Source organism: Crinia signifera, chromosome 9 (assembly GCF_055691185.1).
Source record: "Crinia signifera chromosome 9, ASM5569118v1, whole genome shotgun sequence".
NCBI lineage: Eukaryota > Metazoa > Chordata > Amphibia > Anura > Myobatrachidae > Crinia > Crinia signifera.
The window spans coordinates 2,948,302-2,966,790 of record NC_139225.1 but is presented as its reverse complement, the minus strand read 5'-3'; the positions used below and the strand labels follow the sequence as shown (position 1 = coordinate 2,966,790).

The window sequence follows — 18,489 nt, the reverse complement described above, 5'->3', positions numbered from 1 at the left end:
TATTCTGCAGCGCTGTACAGAGAATATTATTACCAGTTATTATATAGCGCACACATATTCCGCAGCGCTGTACAGGGACTATTATTACCAGTTATTATATAGCGCACACATATTCCGCAGCGCTGTACAGAGAATATTATTACCCGTTATTATATAGCGCACACTTATTCCACAGCGCTGTACAGAGACTATTATTACCCGTTATTATATAGCGCACACATATTCTGCAGCGCTGTACAGAGAATTTGACCCTGATGCTAATGGGGAACACAAACAGAGAGATCCGTAAAACTGCTGCACTATTGTATGTATACTATTTGCAGATATAAGGATGAGGTCAGATAACAATACCCCCCCCCCCCCCCCCCCCCTGAACCCCAGCTACTATAACAATAGGGGGTGGTACTGAGCAGTGTAAACACAAACAAGGAAATTACTGCTGTAACAAAGAGAACATACTAATGGGCATATTTACATGTTGTAAAAACTAATCTCTTTCTCCCTAAACAGCTGAAACCCCGAGATCACAGGTCCCTTCCTTTGGGAGGTTCCCACCTGAATAGACATCAGCTAACAAAAGATGTCAGCAGGGCCGGATTAAGGTAGGGACGCCCGCCCCAGGTTCCATGCATTAGGCGCTCACACATACTGTCATTTAAATGTCTTTGGGTGGCTCAGCTATTGAGCTGTCCATGAGGCGCTAACTAACAGGGTGCGGGTTGTGCGGTCTTCATATGGGTGACACCATGCCGGGACCGCCTGCCCTTTAGCTACACCGCTTTTGGCAGCTCTTCATGAGCCAATCAGAGCTTGTAGCCCGGCAGCCAACCAAAGCGGCTTGTGGGCAGCAAACGTGTGCAGGACATACAACCTGCGCCTTGCGGATGGTGGCATGGATCTGTTAGTCCAGGAATGGTTCAAACTATGGCCCTCCAGCTGTTGTGAAACTACAATTCCCATCATGCCTTGCCACAGTTTTGCTGTTAGGGAATGCTAAAACTTTGGCAAGGCATGCTGGGATGTGTAGTTTCACAATAGCTGGAGGGCCGCAGTTTGGACATGCCTGGGTTGGTCCATTAGCATACAGGAGGGACACATTGCTCTGCTCCAGGACTTCCCTGGTAATGTATGATTGCCAGCACCTGTGGTGACACCTTTCCTATCAGTTACCTAGCTCCCCACAGGTGCTGGCAATCATACATTATCCATACCTCCCAGCATGCCCCTCCCCAGGAGGACACAATGCTTTGTTCCTGGGCTTCCCTGGTAATGTAAGATTGCCAGCACCTGTGGTGACACCTTTCTTATCAGATACCTAGCTCCCCACAGGTGCTGGCAATCCTACATTATCCATACCTCCCAGCATGCCCCTCTCCAGGAGGACACAATGCTCTGCTCCTGGGCTTCCCTGGTAATGTATGATTGCCATCACCTGTGGTGACACCTTTCTTATCAGTTACCTAGCTCCCCACAGGTGCTGGCAATCCTACATTATCCATACCTCCCAGCATGCCCCTCTCCAGGCTGACACAATGCTCTGTTCCTGGGCTTCCCTGGTAATGTATGATTGCCATCACCTGTGGTGACACCTTTCTTATCAGTTACCTAGCTCCCCACAGGTGCTGGCAATCCTACATTATCCATACCTCCCAGCATGCCCCTCTCCAGGAGGACACAATGCTCTGCTCCTGGGCTTCCCTGGTAATGTAGGATTGCCATCACCTGTGGTGACACCTTTATCATCAGTTACCTAGCTCCCCACAGGTGCTGCCAATCATACATTATCCATACCTCCCAGCATGCCCCTCTCCAGGAGGACACAATGCTCTTTTCCTGGGCTTCCCTGGTAATGTATGATTGCCAGCACCTGTGGTGACACCTTTCTTATCAGTTACCTAGCTCCACACAGGTGCTGGCAATCCTACATTATCCATACCTCCCAGCATGCCCCTCTCCAGGAGGACACAATGCTCTTTTCCTGGGCTTCCCTGGTAATGTATGATTGCCAGCACCTGTGTTGAACTGGTAAATTGCTCAGAATGGTGTTTCACCACAGGTGATGGCAATCGTAAAAACCAGGGGAGTGCAGGAGCAGAGCAATGTGCCCTCCTGGAGAGGGCACGTTAGGAGTTGTGCATTGGGGGCAGCAATTTCACTTGTGACAGCCAGGTGAAACATACTGTAGGCTGAAGTTAGGCAGCCACAGAACCTATGGTAATCTTAGGTGTTCCGGATTAAAGGGACATTATGACAAGCCTATTTATCCAGCATACAGGCTTTGAAATTCTGGGTTAAAGAGCTATCCATCTATGATTACATACATAAACGTCTGTCCGTCAGGTGTAGCAACATAAAAGTAGTGCTGAGCGCAATGCACACTTACCTGTCGCCATGGTCTCTGTGTCTCCTGCTGGGTGGTAGGTCCAGGATTCCACACTTAGAAGTGGAGCAGCTGCTGGAGTCCCTTTGTCAGCCCTGTGTCATTAATCCTGTGCTTCAGCCTTCAGCCCTGTGGTTGTAGGTCATCCTCCTTCCCCTCACACACAACTTGTGTTATTGCCACAACTTTCCTTCCTTCTCCTCCTCTGCCTCACTCACACCTTTCTTTATCCTCCTCTCCTCCCCTCTCCCTCTGCTCTCAGTTTCCTGCCTCTCAGCTGTGTCATTAATAATTGACAAACCTGTTTGAGGAAGGCTGTGCAAATAGGAACTCAGCTCCTGGTGCTGATTTCCCAGCAAAGGCTGGTAGTACCGTTTTACTCAATGCCACCATGGTACAAAGGGTGCAGATAGGACGGCTTGGAGTGTGGTACGGGGTTATGTCACCATGCTACCCATGTTTGTGTAGGGACCAGATTAACTCCTAATCAATGTCCATGCAATAGGTAATAAGATAAAATACACGTTTTACTGATTCGTTGTGTCACGGAGACAGAATATTAGGAACATTAAAGTGTCACCCTATTAATGAAGAAAACTAAAGCCCCGTACACACGGGGGGAGATATATTGCTCAGCAATGTATTGCTAGCAATATATTCCTGAGCAATATACTGCCCAGTGTCTCCTTTGCATCAGCGACCAGAGATGGTCGCTGATGAAAAGGAACCTCTGCTGGGGGAGCCGCAGAGGTAATTAGCTGGTCGCAGGAGCAAGCTCCTGCGACCAGCGATTACAATGGGGCAGAAAACGGGAGGGCGCACCTGCCGATTTATCGCCGGGGCACACTCCCAATCACTGGCAATATGGTCGCCTGCGACCATATTCCCAGCGATTATAGCCCCTATCGCCCCCGTGTGTACACAGCATTAGGGTTAGATTTACTAAAGCTTCTAGAAATGAAGATGTGATGTTGCCCACAGCAACCAATCAGATGCTGTCTATTATTTCTCTATTGTATCCTAGTTGCTCAGGGCAACATGACCTCTATTCATTTTAAAGGGCATACACACAAGGCAATTTAAGCCCTATTTCTAAGTGATCTGACCAGAGTCTATGTGTATACCCTATAGCAGGTTTAGCATGGCCAAATAGCAAAACTGATGCAGGGCATGCTGGGATGTGTAGTTCCTCAACATCTGGAGTGTCAGGGTTAGCCACCACTGCCCTATAGCGATGGCGATGTGCAGTCCTGCGCGTCGCTATCGCCCACAGAGATGAACAGTGCATGCGCTGTCTATACTGCTTAGATCACAGTACACCTGTGCATAGAAAAACCTAAATCTCTCAGCACACATCCCAGGTGCATCGCAGGTGTGCATTATACCGGCACAGGGTGCTGCATTACACCGGCACAGGGTGCTGCATTACACCGGCACAGGGCACTGCATTATACCGGCACAGGGTGCTGCATTACACCGGCACAGGGCACTGCATTATACCGGCACAGGGCGCTGCATTACACCGGCACAGGGCATTGCGGTACACCGGCACAGAGCACTGCGTTATGCCAACACAGGGCGCTGCGTTACACTGGCACAGGGCGCTGTTACACCGGCACAGAATGCTGCATTACACCAACACAGGGTGCTGCGTTACACCGGCACAGGATGCTGCATTACACCAACACAGGGCACTGCGTTACACCGGCACAGGGTGCTGCGTTACACCGACACAGGGAGTTGCGTTACACCGGCACAGGGCGTTGCGTTACACTGGCACAGGGTGTTGCGTTACACCAGCACAGGGCACTGTTACACCGGCAAAGAATGCTGCATTACACCAACACAGGGTGCTATGTTAAACCGGCAGAGGGTGCTGCCTTACACCAACTCAGGGAGCTGCATTACACCAGCACAGGGCGCTGTGTTACATCATTACAGTGCGCTGCTTTACACCGACACAGGGCGCTGCGTTACACCGACACAGAGTGCTGCATTATACCTGCACAATGCATTGCGGTACACCGGGACAGGGCACTGCATTACACCTGCATTACAATGGCACAGGGCACTGTATTATACCGGCACAAGGCGCTGCATTACACCGGCACAGGGCATTGCGGTACACCGGCACAGAGCGCTGCATTATGCCAACACAGGGCGCTGCGTTACACCGGCACAGGGCGCTGTTACACCGGCACAGAATGCTGCATTACACCAACTCAGGGAGCTGCGTTACACCAACTCAGGGAGCTGCGTTACACCGACACAGGGCGCTGCGTTACACCGACACAGGGCGCTGCACTACACCAACAAAGGTAGCTGTGTTACACCGGCACAGGGCGCTGCTTTACACCGGCACAGGGCACTGCGTTACACCAACACAGGGCACTGCGTTACACCGGCACAGGGCACTGCGTTACACCAACACAGGGAGCTGCATTACACCGGCACAGGGCGCTGTTACACTGGCACAGAATGCTGCATTACACCGGCACAGGGCGCTGTTACACTGGCACAGAATGCTGCATTACACCAACACAGGGTGCTGCGTTACACTGGCACAGAATGCTGTGTTACACCAGCACAGAATGCTGTGTCACACCGGAACAGGGCGCTGCATTACACCGGCACAGGGTGCTGCATTACACCAACTCAGGGAGCTGCATTACACCAACTCAGGGTGCTGCGTTACACCAACACAGGGTGCTGCGTTACACTGGCACAGAATGCTGCGTTACACCGGCACAGAATGCTGTGTTACACGGCACAGAATGCTGCGCTACACCGGCACAGAATGCTGCGTTACGCCAACACAGGGTGCTGCGTTACACCAGCACAGAATGCTGCGTTACACCAACTCAGGGAGCTGCGTTACACCAATTCAGGAACCTGCGTTACACCAACTCAGGGAGCTGCGTTACACCAACTCAGGTAGCTGCGTTACACCAGCACAGGGCACTGCGTTACACCGAAACAGGGAGCTGCATTACACCTACACAGGGCGCTGCGTTACACCGGCACAGGGCCCTGCGTTGCCCAGGCACAGGGTGCTGTTACACCGGCACAGAATGCTGCATTACACCAACACAGGGTGCTGCGTTACACCGGCACATAATGCTGCGTTACACTGGCACAGAATGCTGCATTACGCCAACACAGGGCGCTGCATTACACCAACTCAGGGAGCTGAGTTACACGAACTCAGGGAGCTGCGTTACACCAGCACAGGGTGCTGCGTTACACCGACACAGGGAGCTGTGTTACACCGACACAGGGCGCTGTGTTACACGGCACATAATGCTGCATTACACCAACACATGGCGCTGCGTTACACCGGCACAGGGCACTGCGTTACACCAACACAGGGAGCTGCATTACACCGGCACAGGGCGCTGTTACACTGGCACAGAATGCTGCATTACACCAACACAGGGTGCTGCGTTACACTGGCACAGAATGCTGTGTTACACCGGCACAGAATGCTGTGTCACACCGGAACAGGGCGCTGCATTACACCGGCACAGGGTGCTGCGTTACACCAACTCAGGGAGCTGCATTACACCAACGCAGGGAGCTGCATTACACCAACTCAGGGAGCTGTGTTACACCGGCACAGGGTGCTGTTACACCAGCACAGAATGCTGCATTACACCAACACAGGGTGCTGCGTTACACCAACACAGGGTGCTGCATTACACCGGCACAGAATGCTGTGTTACAACGGCACAGAATGCTGCGCTACACCGGCACAGAATGCTGCGTTACGCCAACACAGGGTGCTGCGTTACACCAGCACAGAATGCTGCGTTACACCAACTCAGGGAGCTGTGTTACACCAATTCAGGAACCTGCGTTACACCAACTCAGGGAGCTGCGTTACACCAACTCAGGGAGCTGCGTTACACCATGCAGGGCGCTGCGTTACACCGGCACAGGGCGCTGCATTACACCGGCACAGGGCGCTGCGTTACACCGGCACAGGGCGCTGCATTACACAGACACAGGGTGCTGCTTTACACCGGCACATAATGCTGCATTACACCAACACAGAGCGCTGCATTACACCGACACAGGGCGCTGCGTTACACCAACACAGGGAGCTGCATTACACCGGAACAGGGTGCTGTTACACCAGCACAGAATGCTGCATTACACCAACACAGGTTGCTGCGTTACACCGGCACAGAATGCTGCGTTACACCGGCACAGAATGCTGCGTTACACCGGCACAGAATGCTGCGTTACACCAACACAAGGCGCTGTGTTACACCGGAACAGGGTGCTGCATTACACCGGCACAGGGTGCTGCGTTACACCAACTCAGGGCACTGCGTAACACCAACTCAAGGAGCTGTGTTACACCGGCACAGAATGCTGCGTTACACCAACACAGGGTGCTGCGTTACACTGGCACAGAATGCTGCGATACACCCACAGGGTGCTGCGTTACACTGGCACAGAATGCTGCATTACACCAACACAGGGCGCTGCATTACACCGGCACAGAATGCTGCATTACACCAACACAGGGTGCTGCGTTACACTGGCACAGATTGCTGCATTACACCAACACAGGGCGCTGCATTACACCAGCACAGAATGCTGCGTTACACCAACACGGAGCACTGCATTACACCGGTAGAGGGCGATGCGTTACACCGGCACAGAGTGCTGCATTACACTGGCACAGGGTGTTGCATTACACCGGCACAGGGTGTTGCGTTACACGACACAATAAGTGCTGCAATACACCAACACAGACTGCTGCGTTACACCGGCACAGGGCGCTGCATTACATCTGCACAGGGCGTTGTGGTACACCGGCATAGAGCGCTGTGTTACACCGGGACAGAGCCTTGGGTATGAACCAGGTCCAAGGTACAGATAGCCATCGAAGGGTCTACAACATCTAATCTCCATCACGGCTACCATTGGTGGTTCATATTGATGGCAGGAAACCATCATTGGTTTATACAATCAGCGGCGATCAGTGGTGTGCCAATCAGTGAAGAGGCCATATGGGGCATGCAAGGGTGGGGCTTAGTGCCAGCCACGAAAATACCCTCACTGTGTGGTTAGCTATCTATGGCAGAAAACCATCAGATCTCCACCATCTATAGCAAAACTATTGATCATCAGTGTCAAACCAACAATGGTTGCCAACCATCGATGGTCAAGGGCCATCCCTAACACAAGGCGAGATACAAGTAGACATAGGCGGTGCACAGTCAATCAAAGGTAGATTAAGAAAAAAGGGCCATGCGTGGATTCCCTGTGGGCCTCCTCTCCATGGGAAAGAATACCCATGCACAGCTTATGAAAGTCCGGTGCTAGAGTCCTGGCATGGCATGGCATATCTCCAGCATAGTCTTTACCAACATGGTGCTCGTGTCCTATTTCTGAAGTTAGTGCCAGAAATCTGATCTTGAGGAGATAAGTATATTTATGGGTGCAGGGTGTTCCCAGGGGCCTGTACCGATGATAGCTTAAGCCGAGGGTGCCAGTCCTGATTGCCCTGCGGTTAATGGAGTTTGCAGGCTTCCAGTAATGCTTTCTTTGTTTTTTGTTTTGTTCTTTAACAATCACATAATTCCCTTATATTACGCAATACAATAAGTGCAAACTGTAAGATTTGTTATGGAGCAAATGTTTGCATTATTATTATACTGCTGTGGCCCCTGCGCCACCGCTGATTATGTGGGTGTTAGGAGCCCAAACAGGTAACAGCCTATACAGTGTGACGCAATGGGCTCTGAAATTGGGAGCAGATTCCGCGTGACTACAGTGCACAGAAATGACCTTCTCGGGGTCAAATTGTTGCCTTGCCCATGTCCTAGCAGATAATCATGGGAACCACTTTCCCATAAACCAGTAGAACACATCAATTTTGCTGTTATCTAAACGGACAGTTTGATAGCCCAATAATCATATCAATCACACAATGACATCTGAAACAATCCAATCATTTACCGATTAGATAATCCGCCCTGTTGGGTACATGCAACAATTTGGATTTTGCCATGTGAAAACCTAAAGACATTCAATGGTACAGCTTTAAGCAGCTTTCTTCTCTGGCCAAAGTTCTCCAATGTGACTGTTCTACAGAGGGCAAAGCTAGTCCCACACACTACAGGTTCTCTGAGGCAGAAGGGTAAGGGGGGAGAGAACGGTGTGTGTGTATGCCTAGTGTGTATGGGGCTGCAGAACTCCAGTGTGCTTGCAAAAGGTAATATACATTCAGTTATATAGAGATCTGTTCAGTCCTTTCTGCCAACATTCCACCCAGAGATAGGTTTTTTTATGGGGGGTGGGGGACAAGAATGCTGTGGCTTTGTGGCAGGTGCAAACCCCACTGCTTAGACTTAGTATATATGAGATTTCAGTACTTTTATTGATTGACGAGTGTCTGGGTGGCATATATATATAAATGTACCCCACTTAGTTAGATGTACATGAAGTCCTTGGTGCACAAACGGTGGCTGCCGACAAGCTGACCACTTTCCTGTGGGAACCTCAATGTACACTAACCCTTTATCATTTAAACTAGTTAAAGGCCAGTCCAAATGGGCTTAGTCCCCATCTGCTCCTACATCCAATCTCTGTCCTCACAGCTCCCTCTCTCCATACCAAGGAAGGCTGGAAGATCATTTTGGTTTAAAAATGTTGGTCCATTGAGTGGCCTCTAGTGGTCACTGGCGGTACTTCACAAAGGTGAGGAGGATTTAGCCTTTTATATATATATATATATATATATATATATATATATATATATATATATATATATATATATATATATATAAACAGAGGACGGCCGCGGCACTGGGGACTTCAATGAATGAGACAGAAAGACAAGCTTGTTCTGTGACGTTTCAGCCTTTAATCCAGGCTTTTCTCAAACAGCTTACATGAAAATAAAGAGAACACTCACCTCTTAAATACAGTGAAGCATCACCCTGGCTTCCAGGGACAGCGTGCGTTTCCGGGCGTCTGTAACCGGCGCCTGCGTCTGACGTCACTCTCAGTTCAGTGGTTACCGCAGTAACCAGCCGATCTGTGAGCCAAACAAAGTGAACAATAAAGATTTGTTGAAAAAAAATTATTTTCTCTGTTCCGTGCGTGTAATGGATTAAACCCCAAAGGGATGTGAAAAAAAAAAAAAAAAAACATGATTCAATGGGCGCATTGTCATACTAGATGTGCTCCGCTGTCCCTGCAAACAAACGTGACACTGCAAAATAACCAAAATAATGTGAACATAATTAAACTGACAGCGGAATATCTAATAGAGCAGATGGTTTGCGCATAAGATTCCTAGTGGTTTTAAATAGCGTAGACAAACAAAATACAATGATATACGGACAAAAAATCTATACCTACATGATGTGCAATTACATACTAATAGACAAATAAGGACAAACATCGTGATAAAGAAAAATATAATATTACCTTTCACAACTACTGGGTCTTATCCCAGGCTTTGTGAAAACATGGATAATAAAAAGGAATGGATATATCACACCTAGGTGAACTCAGGGCAACATGTCTGATGATACTTCTGTACAAATTAATCAAGTGAACCTATTGGATATATAAGTTAAACACCTATAGAAAACAACGAAGGCCCAACTGCTCATTTAACCCCTTCGGGGCCAAGGTGTCTAACTTAAAGATCCACCTTGTTTCTAACTGAAGGAGTTTTTTCCCCCTGTCTCCTCCCCTGGACAGTGGTGGTACATGAGCAATGATCATCCAACGTATGGAGGCCAGAGGATGTCGGGCTTGGGCAAAGTGCCGTGCTAGCGGTTGGTCGCTTGTGCCCTTTTGAAGGGCCGCTCGGACAGCTAAACGATGTAACGCCATCCGCTCTCTGAACTGCCGTTCAGTTTTGCCCACGTATAGTCGTGAGCATGGGCAAAAGATAATGTAAACAACGAAGCTAGACGTGCATGTTAGATAGAACCTGATGGGGAACCTTTTGCCTGTGTACGGATGTACTACTGTGGACCCTGATTGCATGGCATTGCACGTAGTGCAATGCGGGCATCTAAAGCAGCCTTTTTTGTTGACTGTTAGAAAAGTTGTTTTTGTGGTTTTGCCCCAATTGGTAATATCTGTTTTGACCAGTTGGTCTTTAAGGTTTCTTCCCCTTCTAAATGCTGGCATGAGTCTGCTTTCTTGTAGATTTAACCCTGCATCACTTGTGATTATAGGCCAGAACTTTTTTGCTGTGCGAATTTTGGCAGAGGACTGGTGGCAAAATAAATTGACCCAAACCAACTTATCGGCCTGTTTTTTAGTGGGAACCTGAGGTGTTAAAAGTTCCTGTCTAGTTTTAGTAAGGGCCTTTTGGCATTGAATTTCCAAATCTTTATGTTTGTACCCTCTTTCTTTAAACTTAGACATCATAGTCCTCAGCTCTACTTGAGCTGTTTCCGGATTGCTCACAATCCGGAGTACTCGCAAGAATTGGCTATATGGCAGGGATTGCTTACAATGTTGCGGATGGGCACTTGATGACAACAACAAATTGTTGCGGTCAGTGGGTTTCCTATAGATGTTGGTAGAAATACCCGTAGGACTCAAAGAAATCGTCACATCAAGATAATCAATAGTTTGGGCCTCTATTTTATAGGTAAACTTCACGGGGTGTGATGTACTGTTGTGATGGTCAATCAGTTCTCTGAAACACCCTTCTGTACCTGCCCAAAACACCAAAATATCATCGATGTATCGGAAATATCGAATGATATTTTTGCTGATCTGTGGGTCACCAAAGAATAAGTCGTTTTCTACCTCGAACATGTAAGTATTGGCTAGCGATGGGGCCACATTCGACCCCATCGCCACCCCCGATGTTTGAAGATAATGTGCATTATCGAAGTAGAAATAATTCCTAACTAACACCATTTCTAATAACTCCAGAAAAAATGACGGGTCAGGACCATTGTACGCAATGTTGTTGCAAATGAGTCTGCGCATAGACTGTATTCCCGCCTGATGGGGAATACACGTGTACAAATTGCAAACATCGATGGTGATGAGTAAGCAATCCATCGGTAACTGTCCCAAATCATTAAGAGCAATCAGAAGTGATGTTGTGTCCTTCAAGAATGTGGGCTTGGACTGAATAAGAGGTTGAACAAACCCGTCCAGGTACACCGCAATCGGCTGGAAGATAGACCCCCGAGCCGATATAATCGGCCTACCTGGCCGCCTAGTAGCGTGTTTGTGTATCTTAGGAATGGTGTACAGGATGGGCTTCACCGGAAACTCAACTGTAAGGTATTTTCTACAGGAGTCCGTTATGATCCCATCCCGCACACCTCTCCCCAGACACAAGTCCAATTCCCTCTTGAAGGTCTGAGTTTGGTCCCCTCGGAGCTTGGAATAAACCGTCGTGTCAGCCAGCTGGCGTTGGATCTCCTCTCTGTAATCGGACACATTTTGGATTACAATCGATCCTTCTTTATCCGATTGACGGATGATAATGTCCTGATAGGACGCCAGGTCTTTTAAGGCTTTACGCTCCATTTGTGAGAGGTTCCATTTATTCGATGGTATCTTGATGTCATTCGTTTTCTTGAATTCTGCTTCTAGTAGCCTCGTATAGGTTTTTAAAGAGGCATTATTGCTTGTGGGTTCAAATGTAGATCGTGGTTTAAACGCAGTAATGTGTGGCGGGATGGCAATGGACTTATCTTGGCTAGGCACATCCTTAAAATGTTCTTTTAATCGAATTTTGCGATTCAACTGGTAGATCTCAATTTTATTTTGCAGGGGATCAACAGGACAGGTGGGGATAAAGGACAATCCTCTGTGCAACAGCTTGTTTTCAATCGGTGTCAAGGTGCGTGAGGATAAGTTGAAGACTAAGTCTTGCGGGACCTCGGGGGTTTCCTCGCTGTTCTTCCTCTCCCGGAGGTTTTGGCGCCCCCTTCTGGTTCGCGACGATCTTTGCCAGCTATTTGAGCCCGCGTGCGAACCCCTAAAGGGACGAGAACCTGGGATGTCTCTGTTGTCGCCTGTGTCGCTGTCAGTACCTGTAGTGGCGGAATCTGCCATATATCTGGTTCGACTGCGATACGTTCTACGTCTCTGCCCCTGTCGCTCCTCGGTAGCAGAGGAGGCCCCTGTGAGCCAGCCGTAAACGCGCTGGAGCTCGTAATCTTGGTCCACCTTCGTGCGTTTTGCATTTTTAAACTGTATCAGTTCATCTTTATATTTGGCTATGTCTGCGCCCAACTTGGCTAGCCAATCTGTTGATGTTTCATTTTGTAATTTAGGCATATTTAGGTCCTCATATGCCTTGAACTTGATTTTAGCCGCCTCAAACTCCTTTTTTGACTCCTCAATGACCAGGAGGAGGAGGTCAAAAGAGCATTTATTCAGGATCGAGGTCCATTTGATGCAGAAGTCCGCCTTGTAGCGGCCTATCGTGGGGACATTACGTATACGAAAACCCCTAGGGATCTTCTTGTCCCTATAATAATTGGACAATGTAAGGCCATGGTAAAAAAAGTCCAATTCACGTTTTTTGTATTTGAACAGTTCTTGGTAAATGTTCTTGGGGTTATCTTTTCCTACCAATTGTTCTGCATCATCCTGGAAAAGGATCCCTTCCGCCTCAGATTCAGATTAGCTGAACAGGGAACCTGGTGTTAGTGTCACAAGCTGGTGTATGGTTTCCCCTGTCTGCTGCATATTGGCGGGTGGTCGACACAGGACCCTGGCCCTTATTCTGATTGACGCGGACTTTACCGCGTACTTACGGATCGCGTCTTTACGGCGTCTGCGCATGCGTGGAGAACGCTACGCGCATGTGCCACGCCTTGACTCGGTACCAGTTCGGCCAAATCCCGTACAAAACTGTTCACCGCTATCAGTCGGGAAATAGGGGCGTATTATGGGCGTCATGCGGAATGACACATGGGCGTAGTTTCAAAGTGGGCAAAACGGGGCGGAAACATGGGCGGACACGGGGGAGTACACTTATGTTGGGGGGCGTACATTCGGAAACCACTCCGAATGCACGCGATCAAAAAGGGCAGAAATGTGCGGTGTCCACAAGTGTACTATTGCTTTGCGGACACCACTCGTTCATGCGGTAGGCGAACGTACGCCTAATGACTACAACCATTAACACCTGAACCCAATAGAATCTACTCCTTTACTCATTACTCACTAATAGGCCGCTTGTCAGTGCTTTAATTGAAACCATTGCTGCTTCAAGGAAACCTTAGTAATCCCCCACATATGCTGTACTTGTCCCACACTTAAAAACTGCTAACAATGGACATGACTGAATATTAATACTATCAATACACATGTGTATTAGACATGTATAATAAGTGGGTCATGTGATGTATTGCAGAAGATACTTCATAGTGGGTTGTTTGGCGTAAATCCTCCGCTTACGTGCGGTAGCACCGCTTGGCTCCCGTTCGGATGCGGTATTTCCGAGCATACTCTGTAATACTCTGTAATACCGTGCAGAATCGGAGTGTTTCCCCCGCACACGCATGGTTTGTATGTCGTCCGTAAACACGCCCTGTTCTTAAAGAGTGAGTCCGTCCGAATGCGGAGGACCCGTGGGCGTTTCTACGGACGATGGCCGCATGCGGCAAAACACCGTGGCGTGCGGACCGCTCCGTAAGAATGCGGGAATATCCGCACCAACCAGAATAAGGGCCCCTGTCGGCTTTAATGGAATTAGGTGTAAATGCGCAACAGAAAGTGCCACGTGCTTTGTAAAGAAAACTTCCCTTTTTTTCAAAGGCTAAAGGGGCTGATGAACCAGTTAAATCGCAAAGAAAAAAAGGAAAAAAATTGTGAAAAAATCGCCAGTGTCCATACACAATCCCACATTCAGAAAAAAATCAGATTATTGTCCATGAGTTGCCAAAGTGCTGGTGCATCGTGCAATGAATGAATAAAGTGCTGACAGTGCTTAGGAAGAGCAGAAAAAACTGCTAACAGCGCTTCAATAACTAAAGTGCTGTGTGCTTATGATAAAGTGCGTGTTCTCTTTATTTTCATGTAAGCTGTTTGAGAAAAGCCTGGATTAAAGGCTGAAACGTCACAGAACAAGCTTGTCTTTCTGTCTCATTCATTGAAGTCCCCAGTGCCGCGGCCGTCCTCTGTTTACATTTGACCCTGCCAGGGTCTTTACCGAGGGCACGGGGCCCTTTGATTTGTTTGGAGCTGAGTGCCGGCAACCCGTCTATACTATATATATATATATATATATATATATATATACACACACACACTGAGGTGCCCAGCTTTGCTCGGGTTTGGTTGTGCTATTGGCATTACTTTAACTTTATCCTTCTCTTGTTTTAAGCTTCACAGCTCTCCCAACAGACCCAGGAGGTGGCTGCCTGGTGTCATCTGAAGCTCTCATCCAAATCCATCCAGCAGAAGTCCCTGAACATGCTCCCTATGCCCATGGTGTGCCAGGCATACTCCTCTCTGTGGTGATCCCATGGTGTGCCAGGCATACTCCTCTCTGTGGTGATCCCATGGTGTGCCAGGCATACTCCTCTCTGTGGTGATCCCATGGTGTGCCAGGCATACTCCTCTCTGTGGTGATCCCATGGTGTGCCCGGCATACTCCTCTCTGTGGTGATCCCATGGTGTGCCAGGCATACTCCTCTCTGTGGTGATCCCATGGTGTGCCCGGCATACTCCTCTCTGTGGTGATCCCATGGTGTGCCCGGCATACTTCTCTCTGTGGTGATCCCATGGTGTGCCCGGCATACTCCTCTCTGTGGTGATCCCATGGTGTGCCAGGCATACTCCTCTCTGTGGTGATCCCATGGTGTGCCCGGCATACTCCTCTCTGTGGTGATCCCATGGTGTGCCCGGCATACTCCTCTCTGTGGTGATCCCATGGTGTGCCAGGCATACTCCTCTCTGTGGTGATCCCATGGTGTGCCCGGCATACTCCTCTCTGTGGTGATCCCATGGTGTGCCCGGCATACTTCTCTCTGTGGTGATCCCATGGTGTGCCCGGCATACTCCTCTCTGTGGTGATCCCATGGTGTGCCAGGCATACTCCTCTCTGTGGTGATCCCATGGTGTGCCCGGCATACTCCTCTCTGTGGTGATCCCATGGTGTGCCAGGCATACTCCTCTCTGTGGTGATCCCATGGTGTGCCCGGCATACTCCTCTCTGTGGTGATCCCATGGTGTGCCCGGCATACTCCTCTCTGTGGTGATCCCATGGTGTGCCCGGCATACTCCTCTCTGTGGTGATCCCATGGTGTGCCCGGCATACTCCTCTCTGTGGTGATCCCATGGTGTGCCCGACATACTCCTCTCTGTGGTGATTCCATGGTGTGGCCGACATACTCCTCTCTGTGGTGATCCCATGGTGTGCCCGGCATACTCCTCTCTGTGGTGATCCCATGGTGTGCCCGGCATACTCCTCTCTGTGGTGATCCCATGGTGTGCCCGGCATACTCCTCTCTGTGGTGATCCCATGGTGTGCCAGGCATACTCCTCTCTGTGGTGATCCCATGGTGTGCCCGGCATACTCCTCTTTGTGGTCAGCTCCCGGATCTGGCCACATTTTCTTTTGTTAATCTCCACATCTTCAACCCCTTTTAAGCCCCTGGGACCCCCATGGGGTCGGGTTTAGAGGTGTTAGTGCCGTGAACCTAATCTGGACCCAATCAAGCCAACTTGCATTGGTTTCAACCAAATCAGTCCAACAGTGTCCGAATGCATACCGGACAAACAAACAGGAAAATAGCAGACATCATATATGTAAGAGATATATATATATATATATATGGGGCTTGTAATGCTTTGTGCCCCTGAAGTCCAAGTTATATTGCTAAGAATCGCACTGTTCTGATTAATAAGCACTTATCCACAGATGGAGAAAATGGCCCAATCAGTGGGTAAAGGGGGGAAAACTTTTTTTAGGTATATAAGTGAAAGGCAAGTCTTCTTGAGGGGGACAATGTAATAGCAGATCATATTAATAATTATTTCTGCTCAGTATTCACTGCTGAAAGAGAGGGGAAGGGGCCACAGTTAAGTTGCAAGTATAGTAAAAAAAACCTGAGGGAGAAACAAGTACATTTACAGAGGAGAAAATCCTCATAGAACTCTCAAAACTGAAAGTGGATAAATCAATGGGGCCAGATGGGATACATCCAAGGATACTAAAAGAGCTTAAAGGGGAGCTGGTAAAACCAATAACAGAATTATTCAACCAGTCACTAGCTACTGGAGTAATCACAGAGGACTGGAAAACAGCGAATGTAGTCCCACTGCACAAAAGTGGAGGCAAGGAAGAGGTAAGCAACTATCGACCAGTGAGCCTTACATCAGTAGTAGGGAAATTGATGGAAACACTCTTAAAACAAAGAGTTATAGAATATCTCAAAACCAGCAATTTACAGGATCAAAACAGCATGGGTTTACTGGGGGAAGATCATGTCAAACAAATCTTATTGACTTTTTTGACTGGGTGACTAAAGTAATAGATCAAGGTGGGGCTGTAGATGTAGCTTATCTAGACTTTAGTAAAGCTTTTGACACTGTCCCACATCGCAGAAAGTTAAAAAAACTTGAAAGCTTGGGATTGGATTCTAAGATAGTTGAATGGATAAGAGCGTGGTTGCAGGACAGAAAACAGAGAGTTGTAGTAAACGGAGTACAGTCAAAGGAGGGAAAGGTTACAAGTGGAGTACCCCAGGGATCTGTACTTGGACCAGTGCTTTTTAAGATCTTTATTGGTATAAAACTCCACTGCTACTGCTATCCCTGGACGCCGAGAAGGCGTTTGATAGATTACATTGGGAATACCTGAGGGAGGTGCTCTTAAGGTTCGGCTTTGGGGGGAGATTTCTGGACTCTATACTCGCGTTGTATTCATGTCCTTCCGCGAGGGTGTTTGTGAACGGTTGTCTCTCCTCTAGTTTTTCAATTTCTAACGGCACTAGACAGGGGTGCCCCCTGTCCCCGCTTATTTTTGTCCTGGCCATGGAGCCTCTTGTGGCTAAAATCAGGGCAGAAAACCGGATTGCTGGTCCGATAATTGGCGGTTTATCTCACAAAATTTGCCTGTTTGCTGACGATGTCCTCCTCTGCCTACAAGAGCCTGAAGGATCTCTACCTGCGTTGCACGAAGTCCTAGAGGCATATTCCTTAGTCTCCTATTATAAGCTAAACACGTCTAAGACAGAGGCTCTGCCGTTAAACATCCCTATTGCCTCTGTAGCTCGCATGAAGGACCTTTACCGATATGCATGGCAGGCGAAAGCAATTAAATATTTGGGAGTGTACGTTACCAAAGATTCATTTGTAAATGAATGTAACTATATGCCACTCCTGGGAGCACTCAGTAAGTTAATTTCGGAGTGGTCTATGCACGAAATTTCTTGGTTGGGTAGATTGGCGGACTCAAAAATGATCCTCCTCCCTAAGCTTATTTATCTATTTAGAGCAATACCTAGGAGACCCCCCAGATCCCTGTTCTGCAAATTTAATGCCCTGTTCACTAAATATATCTGGAAGGGCACAAAACCCAGAATATCCAGGAAAATTATGGCTTTACCAAAGGTCCTGGGAGGAGTCGGATACCCCGATGTGGAAAAATATTATTCTGCCTGCAGACTGAGCCAAGCTAGGGACTGGCTAGACACCAAGAAATCGAAACCCTGGGTAACCCTAGAAAATTCGCTAACACTGGGCGTCCCTTTGGGGGACCTCCTCTGGGTTCCCCCTCGGGCCGTACCTAATAAAACTGAACTTTGCTCGGCCACTAAGACGACTTTAGAGGCATGGTCGGAAGTGCTTGGGGACTGCGGTGAGATCAGCCTACCATGTGCTAAATTATCGCTATCCGCTATCTCTACACTTATCCCAAATTTAAGACTAGATAACTGGATGAGAGCGGGGATTACCTCTCTGAGGCAGATGGCACGGGAGGGACATCTGCTGCAGTTCTCCACACTGCAGGAGGAACATGGGCTACCTAAAAATGACTTTTATAAATACCTCCAGATACGCCACTGGCTTATGTCCACACGTACAGGCCCCAAAGAGATTCAACCTGCCCCCAAAATCCTCACCTCCAGACTGTCACGCCA

At 48.5% G+C, this 18,489-nt stretch overlaps 1 protein-coding gene across 2 annotated transcripts in view; it reads right to left on the bottom strand.

Annotated features, from left to right (window-relative positions):
* PRRT1B (proline rich transmembrane protein 1B) overlaps positions 1-18,489 on the bottom strand; it is a 55,976-nt gene that overhangs the window by 20,948 nt on the left and 16,539 nt on the right. Inside the window, exon 1 of one of the 2 annotated variants that reach the window (XM_083160909.1) lies at positions 2,384-2,631. The exons of the other annotated variant lie outside the window; for it this stretch is intronic. Coding sequence (XP_083017035.1) covers positions 2,384-2,393 — 10 coding nt within the window. The 5' untranslated portion in view covers positions 2,394-2,631. Of the gene's footprint in view, positions 1-2,383; positions 2,632-18,489 lie in introns of those variants that run through there. 2 annotated transcript variants of the gene reach the window in all.